Source organism: Ascaphus truei, chromosome 1 (genome assembly GCF_040206685.1).
Source record: "Ascaphus truei isolate aAscTru1 chromosome 1, aAscTru1.hap1, whole genome shotgun sequence".
NCBI classification, from domain to species: domain Eukaryota; kingdom Metazoa; phylum Chordata; class Amphibia; order Anura; family Ascaphidae; genus Ascaphus; species Ascaphus truei.
The window spans coordinates 360,444,734-360,457,685 of NC_134483.1; the positions used below are offsets into that span (position 1 = coordinate 360,444,734).

Consider the following 12,952-nt stretch of genomic DNA (forward strand, 5'->3'; position numbering starts at 1 on the left):
ACAGGCAGCGTCACATGCAACACTCCACACAGCAACCTGGAACCCTAACACTAACACTAACAGCTACGCACTGCAAACTTCTGGAACGCGTACAGCAACTTGCTGCACACTAGCACTATGCCTTCTTGTCAGGCCTCACAGCACTGCCAGCCGTGATCCTGACAAGACAGCACACACACACGCACTAAGGGCAGCGTCCCTATGTGGGCCGTCCCTCAACACTTACCCACTAACCTGGTGGGGAGTTGGGGCCTTACTTGGGATGTGGGGACCTTACTCGATGCAGGAGCTGCACATGCTCTCTGCACCCTTCCTTCCTTCACAGCTCCCCAGCTCCAACTGACAAACGTGCTGCAGCGCAAACAATGTATCTCTTTGCCTGCCTGGCCTTCCTAAGCCCTATTGGCTCCCTGGTGTCACATGGGGCATACAGAGGCTCATGGGATTTGTAGTCCCAGATCAGAGCCTTCCCTGGTAGGCTAGGGGTTCGCGGGCTTTCCTTACCCTCCACTGCGCGTGTGCAATCTTTCCCGGGCTTTCTCTCTTCTCCCTGAGCTGTCTCTATGCTCGCGCGAGCTATCCCTAGCTCTGGGGCTTTCCCTGCGCCTACGCGTCCACTGCGCACCTAGCTCTGGGGCTTTCCCTGCGCCTACGCGTCCACTGCGCATGCGCGAGACGGTCCTTAATGGCGGCGCCCTGCTCTGCGGCCGCCGGGACCTTAGAGACGCGATCGCGGCCTTAGCAACGGCCCGATCGCGTCCCCGGCAACCGGCCGCAGGCAGGGGAAGCCGCGCTGCTCCCTGCTCCAGCCCCCACCCTTGGAAGCAGCCGTCGGGTCTTTCGGCACCCGCGATCGAGCTGCCCAAGGGGAGGGGGGTCTCAAGGAGCTGCGGGAGCTCCAGGCTACACTCTCCCCCTGGTGGAAAATCCAACGTCCTCGCTTGGAGAACGCCATACCCTGACATAAGGTTTATACAATTAAAATGCATGGCACAGAACATACAACACGTGTCGAATTTACCCTTCAGGTTACATTGCACTTCACACCAAACTATACCCGAGACTAGCTGAGACCATTTGTGGGGTGCCCCTAACTGATCATGTGGGGGTACTTCACTTTTGCGTCCGTGAGCCTCCCCAAGAAAAATTTCTTGGAGAGCACACTCTAAAGCGACAGTTACTGGCTCTTCGCTACTTCCTCCCCCTGGTGGAGGGAGTAGCACAGTGTCTCTGAAGCAGACCCTTACCCGGTCATCCGCGGCAGGGATGCGGCAGACCAGGAGGCCAGGACCTTTTCCGCGGTCCACGACTTGGCGAATGGCACACTCCTTTTTGGGCTTAAAGGAGGCCAGTCTCCCTGGATCTTCCTTTACACAGTCCTTGTCACTACGGACTTGCGAGGCTTTCACTGAAAAGCGAGCACTGGACAATGTCTCGGTTTCACCTGACCGGGGGTAAAGAGTAGACACCCGACCACTGCGGTGATTCACGGTGGCCAACAGGTCCTCGGGGATGCTGTCAGTTCCCACCTCGGCCGTCTTGGGACCTGTCCCCGGCACTTCTGGGGCAGTCCACTTACGTGCTGAAAATTCGGGAGCGTTGGATCCCAGTCCTGGGACCACTTGTGTCGGAGCGCACGGGCTCATACTCCGTTCAGAAGCCGCAACTCTGGCCTTCTTCACGGCCAGCTCCATCGGAGATTGTGGGGAGTTAGGGAGTTCCTTACCACTCCACTGGCTTGGGATGGATTCTCCCAAGGAGGACACCTCCGCCAGGACGCGATGTAGAGGGGAGCCCTTCGCCCGGGTAACCAGACTTAAGGAGCCATCGTGCTCCGCGGTCACCTGGAGGCTCACCCCCGACACCCCTGGGGCAGTCGACTCACCCTCATCGTCGTTTGGTACTGGTCCCCATTCTAGGACCGATGGTACCTCGGTAGTAGGTCGGACTGACCATTGTAGGGCGCACGGGCCCACAGCAGGGTCCGCAACATCGGGATACACCTCCTCTAGGGCACACGGGCCCACAGCAGGCTCTGCATCCGCCAAGATAGGGTGTTCATTGCTGTCACTAAAGTGGTCCGCCGGCAGGCGCATCACCACAAGTGACTGGTCGCTGGATTCACTAGAAGGTGGGGGTATATACGCCTTACCCTGTGATTCCTCTGTATAATCGCTGAGGTGGTTCGCCGGTAGGCGCATCGCCACCGATGGGACTTCAACCTTGTCCCGCTCAGGAACCGGATCTGAAATGTTCACTCGGGCACACGGGCCCTCCACAACCGGTTGTTGGTAGCGGGAATCCCTAAGTAATTTCTCCCTGAAGACAGACTTAACTTCAGCACAACTCAGAGTGATATAGAGGTCAGGCTCCTCCTCCCTAGAACAGTCTGTCTCATCCACGTTTGGTTGAAAGTCACAGTGCTTGCTCCCCCTGGTGGACTCTGAAGGAGGGGCACTTTCTACAAGGGAGTGGTTCTGGCTCTGTGCTGAGTCACTCACAGGGCAGGGGCGGGGTTCAGGGTTTCGCGCCCAACCCGGACAATACTCTGCAACAATTTCTTGCACAGTCCTGGTACTCTCCCGACTTGGCGGGAGCCGCTATCTTAGGTGTGACTCTCTGCTAGAGAGAGACTCCATTTTAATCACAGTCTCTGCAATTACACTAGGGCTCTCTTCTGTATAGATAGGGGGGTAGCCTTCTGTTTTCCCGCCAATCCCGGACAGTTTTCCTCAACACAATCTAGTGCAGGCTTGCAGCCAGCAGCACGTGCGCTCCCCTGCTCTGGCGGGAGACGCCATTTGGCTGGGTCGGCGTAAACTAGGGGGTACCCCTCAGCCGGGCCCCCGGGCATACACAGGGCGGACGGTGCCTCTGCCAGGCATATATCCGCGGTGGGGATGGCCACAAAAAGTATCATTTTCCATAGGGCCGTGGGATCGTGTTCTTCTTCTAAGAAACATGCGTGCGGCCACCCTGGAATTTCACGCATATAGGACTGAACCTCAACCGCGGGCATAGTTGCGGGAAGGCCTCCTACTACCACTACCTGGCCAGGCTCCATATACTGCCTCAAAGCCCAGGCAAGGACCTCGTGTTCGGACTTCACAAACATGGCGACAAAAATAGGAATGGGACAATTTGGGAAAAAAAATGGAACAGAGCACCCCAGGTCTGGATCTCAGCAGCGCCTCCAAATGTAGCCCTCTTTCCCCCAGCCCTTAAGTGAGATTGAGGTGGGTAGGTGTGTCTGACTACTTATCAGTGTGGTGCTATACCTGTTTGGAAACCAGGAGAGCTGAGCTTCCGCCACAGGGAACCTGGGGTATGTACTTACACTCGGTGCAGCGCCTCCACTGATGAGGGATCTCAACGGGGTGAGAGTGTGCCCTCACCAGAACAACCATACAGTAAATACACACCGTGTGAATAAACAGTATTTACTGAGCATAACCTGTAACTCCAATAACACCTCTTTGCATAACATCAAAACAATATATCAATAACAGTGCATCACTCTGAATGCATACCATTCCCCCACCCACATGTCCATCATCACATTCCCCGCAGTCTCTTGAGTGTCCCCAACAATAAAGACCAGTGTGAGTGTGAGGGATAGCGCTTCCCTGTGTTGGGGCCCGGTGGTGCACTTAATATATACTACCTCCCTGACCAGTCCTGGTCAGGAAAATCCTTGGAACTCAGCAGCACCGCACAGTGATCCCACGGTGTGCTGCGCTGCTCTCTGCAGGAATGGATGCCCACGCTGCATCCACAGGAAAGGAATCTCCAGCCGGGATGCTTCTTTAACACAGTCTCTGAACACGCTGTCAGACAGTCAGACGCTGTCAGACAGCAACCCTCTTGCTGCTTTGAATAGGGTGAAGGAGTCCCTGTCCTAAGGCCAACACTATGCCATACAGCTTCCTCTGGTGTCATAGGGGACTAACTGGGCCCTGGGGTATACCTCTACCCTAGTCCCTGCATGCAGAATAACTCTCCCTGTAACTTCTGTCGGATCCCAGACTCTGGCAGCTCACCACGTGCAACTGGCACTGGTGATATACACACACTGAACAACTAGCTCCTAACTCACTTATCCTAACGCGCCTGTGGCGGAAGCTCAGCTCTCCTGGTTGCCAAACAGGTATAGCACCACACTGATAAGTAGTCAGACACACCTACCCACCTCAATCTCACTTAAGGGGGGGGGAAAGAGGGCTACACTAATATAGAGTAGTTTGCTGTATAAATGTACATTACAGTAAGTTTTACTGAAACAAGAGTCTGAGTTCGACTAATGGTATTACTAAAATTCAGAATGTCAACTTTGGTCAAAATGATTAGATCATTACGGGCTAAAATGTAATAATATAATATTATTTTACTGCTATCAGTTTACAAGGGCACACTGTACAGATTATATGAAGCTTGAATGGCCCAGTGCTTACTTTTAATTGCATTTACTGCTACAGTATGTTCATCTCTATCATCTCCCGCTGATAACACAACATGTACAGTAGTATTATAATACAGAATATCACAGAATACACATAGGATTCAATGGCAATGAAAACCCAGAAAATCACAACGTTCCATCATAAGTTGCCAGTGTGACATCTATCTATCTATCTATCTATCTATCTATCTATCTATCTATCTATCTATCTATCTATCTATCTATCTATCTATCTATCTATCATCACTTACATAATCCAGTTCTAGTTAGATAAAAAAAGATAAAAGCTAGGACTATTTTAAAAACAAATCTTACAGCAAAATACGAGACTTAGTCAACTTTTGGTCAAACTTTTCTGAAGAAATGTAAGCTGGGACCTTTGTCATAAACTAATCTTATGGACTTTCTGACAAGCACTACTATTATTTAGACTAATGTGCATTTAAAATTAAGACACTTCAGGCAGTATCTTTTTTTTAACCATCATTGGAAAATAATAAAGATGAAATAGGGAATGCAAGGTACCTTTTTAACCGTTTCCAACATAGATCGACCTCCTTGCCACGGCTTGGAATTCTTCCTGATACAGGAGAGGCTGGCCATGCTGTGCCACTCTCGATCTTCAAGTTTTTTATGAAAAGCTTTAGCAAGTAAAAGCACGGTATCATATATGTACATGTTGGAGATCTGCAAAGGATTAGATATAGATCATTAGCCACAGTTTTTTTTAAGTGTTGACAGGTGTAAACAGAAATCCTAACATAAAGTAGCTGCTGCAGCTGCTAATGGACTCATTGTCCTGTGACTATAATTTCTACTTGATTGCGCTTAGTTCCCCCCCCCCTCACCCGCCCCCTACATTACAAACATAATTTTGGCTTTAAAATGGAGGGTGTCCTGCTGACATCCCTGGTTTCTGTAGATGACCATGATAACAACTGTTAGAGAATCACATACGTGTTTTCAGTGGCTAAAATGAAGAAGGATAATGTTTGCTTACATTTCTTTTGCTAGTTTCCTATATATTTATTTTCTCTTTAACTCCAACCAAATTACAGTACATCAAAAGTAAAAAAATGTCTACTAATCCTAAGTGCACATTTTCCATAAATGTTACACAGAATATGCCCTCAGCTTGGGTGCTCAGGACGTCAATTGTGGTCTACCGGTGGACCGCTGACTCAGTTCAGGTGTACTGCGAAAATATGCAGACACCCCAGGCCGGCTTTAGGCAGGTGCTACAAGTGTGGTGCCATGCTGGGCTAGTAGCACCTGCCTCTGCTGCCTCTTCATGCTACCATGGCTGCCAACAGTGGGGGGAGAGCTTGGAACCACCTACCCTCCCCCCCAGCAATGTCAGAAGTTCTCCTCCCCTCTCTCTCTGTTCCTTCTCCCCTCTCTCTATTCCACCCCCTCTCTCTCTCACTGCCCCTTCTCTCTCTCTGTACCCCAGTCTGTCTCATTGTTCTCTTATATTTCCTGTCATTCTTCGATCAGTCTGTAGCCCCCACTCCCATTTGTCGCTCTGCTCCCATCTCTTAGTCCCATACCTCATGTGCTCCTGCAGCGGGCTGAAAGTTGGAAAGGAGGAAGGGGGCATGGAGAGAGTAGATTGGGGGCCACTGGAGCAGTACATGTGGGCTGCATGCAGGCCTGCCTGTTGCCCGCAAGTGATCTAACCTCTCCTCTCTGTTACTGGCCCTGGTATTTTTTTTTCAATTAGATCGGCCTGGGGATGATTTCCCCCCTGCATCCCAGGCCAGCTGCCCCTGGAGGGGAAGTTGTGAGAGAAGGGGGTTGGGGGGGGTTAGAGAGGAGACAGTAACAGAAAAACAGAGAGAGAGAGACTTTGTAGACTATCTGTCTGACAGTGAATTCATGGAACCCCAAATCAATAACTGCTTTTCTGAGGTACTCAGAAATTTATTTTGACTGTTACATGATGTGTTTCCACAACCTGTATGGTTAAGACAAAACGCACAACATTTTTGATCTTTATATAGGATGGAGCCTCTCAAACTTACACCTGAAGATCTACTTAATTACTTAAACACTTGATTCTAATTATCCCCTTTTATTTTGCAGATAAAACCAGAATTTCACTTATTTTTACACATAACCTGAAACTTAATAACTCATTGTTTGTCTAATTCATACATAATTTTGTTTCAAAAGACATAGAATTGGTTAATATAAACTCTATTGGATATTTAAGAAAATATTGGTTTTGATTCACGAATGTTATCATGGAAAACTATGACATTTTCAATATACTGTATACAGTATATATACAATGAGTAATAAATATAGGCATATCAGGTGATGTCTGCACATCACTCTGTGATAGGCTGAAAGGCCTGTCATACCCAGGGACAGCCAGTGAGATTGCACATCCCGCACCCTCTGTGATAGGCTGATTAGCCTGTCACTCACACAGGGACAGCAAATGAGACTGCACATCCAATATAATCAGATCACACATTGGCTGTGTTACATCTTATGTGTCACATATGAAGTGTCTGTGGAATTAAAATTGAAATTGAAGACTCTGAGCAATGAGGCAATGAGACTCTGCACTTCTTTATCAACCCTGCAACTGTGATAACTAGGTTTCTAAAAGCTCTGTCAATTTTTTCATATCTGAAGACTAACTTTCTAAGCTGCTGTGTACTGCACCGACACACTTTATTCGAGCAAATACCCAGTATGTACCTGGCAGATACCTGGAATGCCCCGCTCCTCACCTCTGACAAGCCCCGTTGCGTTTGCCTTCCCAGCCTGGGTTCATGCCTGGCTGACGGGCGGCTGATCTGTTAAATGATAATGATTAGGATTTAATAGGCTGCAATGCTTCGCGTGTCTACCAGATGGCATAAATTCATGAATTGTAATGCAGTATATATATATATACTGTGCAGTATTGCAGCCAGCGGGAATAAAATGCTTCAATCCCTGCCTGGAAAATAACCCAATGCACTCGGGCAGAAAACAGTCACAAACCTCAATACACCCGGGTATACCCGAATTCGTGGGACTAGCCGAGCTCGAATAAAGTGTGTCGCCAGTGTACTACACTGTCCTCCCAGGCCTGATTTATACAACTCCTTCTTTTATTATCTTCCAATACCTGAAAACTCTCTCCTCCTACCTTTCCCTTCCTGCATCTCATTATTCACTCCCTATAGCTTTTTCTGTTTGCTGTTTCCTCACTCCTTTGTAAACTGTTCGGTTCTCTCCAACTTTACCATTCTCCTCCAATTCATATTTCTACATCTCGCCTTACCTCCACCTATGCTTGTTCTTATACACTGCACCACTACTGTATGTACATACCTTTCCCAACAAGGAATATTGGTTACATCTATTCGATCACACTGTCTCTCTCTCCCATATCCTATCCGTCGGTTCGTCTATGTTTCTGTTTTCTACTTTATGGATTGTGGTTAATATCCTATCTAGTAATTTCTCATGTTTCCTATGCATTATTATTTCTTATTTTCCCCTTTCCTTGTTTTTCACCCTTTCCCTTTTTGTCGTTCATATTTCCCTTCTTCTTTTTCTATTGTTCTCCTTTCCCTTACCTCTATCCTTCCCCTCCTTTTTGTCCCCCTCCCAACCCCTTCTCCCTGCCCCCTCCCTTCTCTCTCCTCTTCTCCTCATTTTCCCCCTTTCTTCCCCCTCCCCCCATTTCCCCTCTATTCTTTCTTTTCCCTGGTTCCTTTTTTTGTTTTCTCTATTTCTTCCCCTTTTTCTTTTTTCATTCACTGGTTAGTTTATGTATTAATGAACAAATTATATTTGTGTACTATTGGGTATTTCACATTGTACTTTGTATTTATATGCTGCTTTTATTGATTATGCTCATGCTAGCAACCTTTGTGCACACTCTATATATACCCATCATGTTTTCCATACATATTGTATTTCACCTCTAGCAACACGTGATGTATCAATCTACTTGGATACAAAGTCTGTCAAGTATTGAAGACTACTACAAGTAGCTATCTGTATACATTAGAATTTGATCAATTGATTATTAAGTCAATACTCTGATGGAGTTTAATTGGAACTGAAGGTATATATATCAAACTAACGCCTGATGAAGCACTGTATAGGGTGAAACACTTTGTGGTAGCAGCCCCCTCTCTGTTGTCCTGTATATTTGCGCATTGAGAGATCCACGATCGAAAGAAGCTGTGAGCGAGTGAGACGTGCACTAATGCAGTGCATGTGGGACCTTTGAACCCAGAAGTATCATCGAGTAGTAGCTGATCCCAGTGCTCGGGATTTCAAGCTGATGGGATATCTCTCCTAATCCTGGAACAGCCATAACACACCTACTCTCGCCAATGCCTCCCTGCCACCTCTTTCCCTGCTAATGGTGTTAACCTAACTAATTTAATACTGACCAACCTTAAAACTCACACCTCAAAAACAGCATCCCAATAACCTGCACTCATGGCTGCTGTCCTACACCCACAGTAACTCCTACCAACCATTGTGGCCAACCACTGCCAGCTACTGCTTATTCCCACACCTGCTGACTCTGCAAGTCTCCCAACATACCACTCTGCAAGTCTCCCAACATACCACTTTGATTGTAAACTCTCCAGGGCAGGGATTTCCTTTCCTATTGTCTGACTTTGGTGCACTTATATTGTATTATTATAATGCAATGTACTGTATTGTCTTTGTAAAGTACACTGTTGGTGCTATATAAATAAAGAAACATACATACAAACATCCCCCTCTGTGATAGGCTGATCAGCCTCTCAATCACCCAGGAAACACTGAGGAATGGGATTTTAATGGCAGTGGAGACAGCAAGGAGAGGAGGAGATAGATGAGACGAGGAGAAGAGGAGAAGAGGAGGGAGTGCAGTTTGCACAGAGCAGAGCAGATAGTAAGGCAGGGGATGCAAAAAGAGGGGAGGAGAGAGTACAAAGAGGAGCAAAGCATGATGGAGTGGTGAGAAGAGACCGCAAGAAGGGGAGAGCAGACAGGGAGAGATAGCAGAGAGCAGTGTGCACATGGGGAGGAGAGACAGCAAGGTGAGTAGGAGGAGGAAACATAGAGACATCAAGGAGAGGAGGGTGTAGTGTGCACAGAGGAGCAGACACTGTAAGGCAGAGAGTGCAAAGAGGGGAGGAGGGCATGATCGAGGAGGGAGGCGAGGAGAGATAGCAAGGAGGAGAGAGGAGACCGAGAGGAGGAGACAGCAAGAAAAGGAGGCAACAGAGGGATGACAAGGAGGAGGAAATGGACAGATCGGGCAGGTGGGAGTGCAAAGAGATGAGAGGAGAGACAGCAAGTTGAGTAGAAGGAGAAAACAAAGAGACATCAAGGAGAGGAGGAGACAGATGAAAGGAGTAGGAGAAAAGGTAATGCAGTGAACACAGAGAGGAGCAGAAACAGTAAGGCAGTGAATACAAAGAGGTGAGTAGAGTGTGCAAAGGGGAAGAGGGGACAAGAGACAGCAAGGTATTACAGGGAGGGGTGAAAACAAAGAGTCATGTTTAATTAATAACCTTTCAGGTCCCCTAGATTGGTGTATGTTACACTAGGTACAGCTAGCAATTTATAAAAGGCAATTATTTGATGAATGAAGCCATAAGATTATTTATTATAATTAAATATTTTTCTACTTTTGACACTTATAGTATATTTGTTAGTTTTCTAGATTTCATAGCTAAATATACATTAAATATTATTAGATTTAGATATGTAATATGATTTTTTTTTAAATAATTTCAAAGACAAATCTTTTTTTATGCCACATAGTTTCCTAATAGACAAGGGTCGTTTAACTTTTTAATGAGACAATGGCCAAACCTTGCACATTTCAGTGATGCTAAACCTATTGTAAGAGAACTATAGGCCAACAATAATTTCTTATCTTAAACTAGAATACACCTAACTTTACAGAGAAACTGTTTTCAAGGTACAGTACTACTGTAGCTGAGTGAGCTTTACACATGATTATACTGACAAACTTAGAACCTACTCACTGTGTTCACTGGAGAAGTAACTGAGTTTAACTTATTGGAAGAAAATAGGAATGATGTGGTGGTATTATTGGCTACTTCTCTAAAGATCTAGAAAGTGAATGAAATGAGAAAAGTAGCTGTACCTGCTAGAATGAAAGTGTGCACTACAATAAATGAACTCTTTCTTGGTCAATGGAATGGCCTTTTATTGCATGTTATTCAACTGGCCCTTTGCACTATGGACCTCTATGGAAAATGAAAGTATATTGTCCCCTTGACCCTATTGACGACATTGAGAGGAATGGGATAGATTTTATTGCTGACAACATGAATGGTTGAATTATAACTTTTACTGCTCTCAACAGGAAATAACTAGCCTATTTATTGTGCTATAAGAGGGAGTGGGTTAATTAAAGCTTTTATTGTTAAGGAGAAAGACTATTAATTATGAACAGTTCTGCTCTACATCTCTCTTTATTTGCAGTACAGTTGGGAATAATTGACCCTTCCATTTTGTTATATAAGCTTTATAAAACATTAAAGCACTCACAATGATGGTGAAAATATTCTGCTTATTGCAATTACATACAGTAGGCGAGTGTACTAAAAAATCTCCTGGAATACTTATCTTCTCTAATTGTAAGATACTATTCTTCATAACGAAAAACCCAACAGTTATATACACGGAAGAGTTTACAACTAAACTTTAAAGTACTTATCATCTGGAGTGTTACCATTGGGTTTTCTGACTGGTTTCTATTGGATTTGTTACTTTTATACTTTCTAACATTAATTGTTAGGAGTACTGGTGAGGGAGAGGATAAGGGGGTGGGTGATAAAAGAAAGTACCCCAGGTGGGTTAGTAAGGCAATTTCAAGCAATGCCTTACAAGTCTCCTTAGTGTGCAAGTGGGGCAGATAGTCCATTCTATGGTATGTAAAAACCTGTTATTAGACCAATAGTCAACTAACCATGGATTTCCCATGGCTAGCTGGCTAATCAGGCAACTAAAGGCTTACTAATAACAGTGGTATGTTTTTAGTTATGTTATTTATTTGTTTGGTGTTTGCTGTGTTTGTTAACCCATTTGGTGCCTGAAGCCATTCATTTGCTATGCATTAGTAGTCTCATCAATTAGGCTAATTTATCTCCTGCCTTAGAATTTGTAATAAAAGTAATTATTTAACCCCCTGTACAATACAGATACATTCCTCCACCCTCTCCTGCCCTCTCCTGAGTTAACATTTATTTTATTGTTTTAGTTAATTAACACATACCTAACCCAATGTTAATATCGCACCGAGAACATATAAACAGATTCTTGACAAATAAGGCATTGTTTGTGCGTTTAAAACTTGGGTTCTTTTAATTTTCTTTTTTTTACTTGGTGGGATGTTAACTCCAGTTTAGATAGAGGGTAGTGCACGCACTCTGTCACACTGGTAAATGGGGGGGTACTTAGCTGCCAGTGCACTGGTTCCAGGGAGCTCCTGACGTCCCAAAGCAGTCCAGTAGGTAGTAAAGAAGCAGGCACACGGTCTTAATCAGCAACAACGATTTAATGTGCCATGAAAACCAACGTTTCAGCAGTACAATACTGCCTTTCTCAAGGTGAAGGCTGTTAACTCCAGTTTAACAGGTTTTATTGAATTCCAGCCAATGAATGAGAAAAAGTGTAAGCAGTGTGACATAGTCCAAAGATGTTAGGCAGCTTTCTGCCCTGTTTTAGGTCAGAAAGTGGAGGAATAGTTTAAAATGATCCGTTCCACAGCTTCCCATTAACTCAGGCAGCTGGATGGAAAATCCAGACCACAGATTACAATGGCTCTAGTTCTCCCTCACCGCTCTTCTAATCACATGCACAGGTATTTAGAGCAGAGAGGTTTTGCATTTCACTCTCTCTCCTTAGAGCCTGGAGGCTGGGGGTATCGCTGCTCCCCTGTTTCAAGTTTGGGGTGGATGGCCCCTCCAAGTATCACAGTACCAGAGGATTTGCCTGGACACTTGGGACCAAGTTCCCACCACAAACAGATAAGACAAAACAAATGGTTATTGCTGTTGCTAAAAGACTGTGCTGTATCTAGTGACCCTAAATGAGAGAGCATTGTTTTAAGCTGGGGAACCAGGTTAGTTGGCCAGCAGCTGTTAGAGAGACTGATTCTGATGTGTAGTTAGATCCCTGAAAGGGATAGGATTTTGTTTATATGATTTTGGTTTTATTTCTTAAAAATAACAGTGTGGGAAATACTGTAACACTAAAATAAGTGAACTGCTGAATGAAAGAATCTGAGTACCTCTAATCTACACTTGTTAAAGCTGCAGTACCTTACTTGGGTGAAAATAAAGCAGGCAGAAGCCTGAGCTAAGCAGCATAATACTTTGCATGATCCTGTTTTTTGTATAAATAACCCTAGAAGACTGTGTTGGGAAGAACCCAGACAGACGTCAGCGCTACAAAAGAGGGGCGTTTGTCACAGCAGTTACACAGAGATATACTATAACTGTA

The 12,952-nt window shown here is 45.5% G+C and overlaps 1 protein-coding gene across 1 annotated transcript in view; it reads right to left on the bottom strand.

The window, feature by feature from the left end:
- Nucleotides 1–12,952, bottom strand: part of GRID2 (glutamate ionotropic receptor delta type subunit 2) — a 1,372,533-nt gene that overhangs the window by 530,041 nt on the left and 829,540 nt on the right. Inside the window, exon 7 of the mRNA XM_075609971.1 lies at nt 4,985–5,146. Coding sequence (XP_075466086.1) covers nt 4,985–5,146 — 162 coding nt within the window. The remainder of the gene's footprint in view (nt 1–4,984; nt 5,147–12,952) is intronic.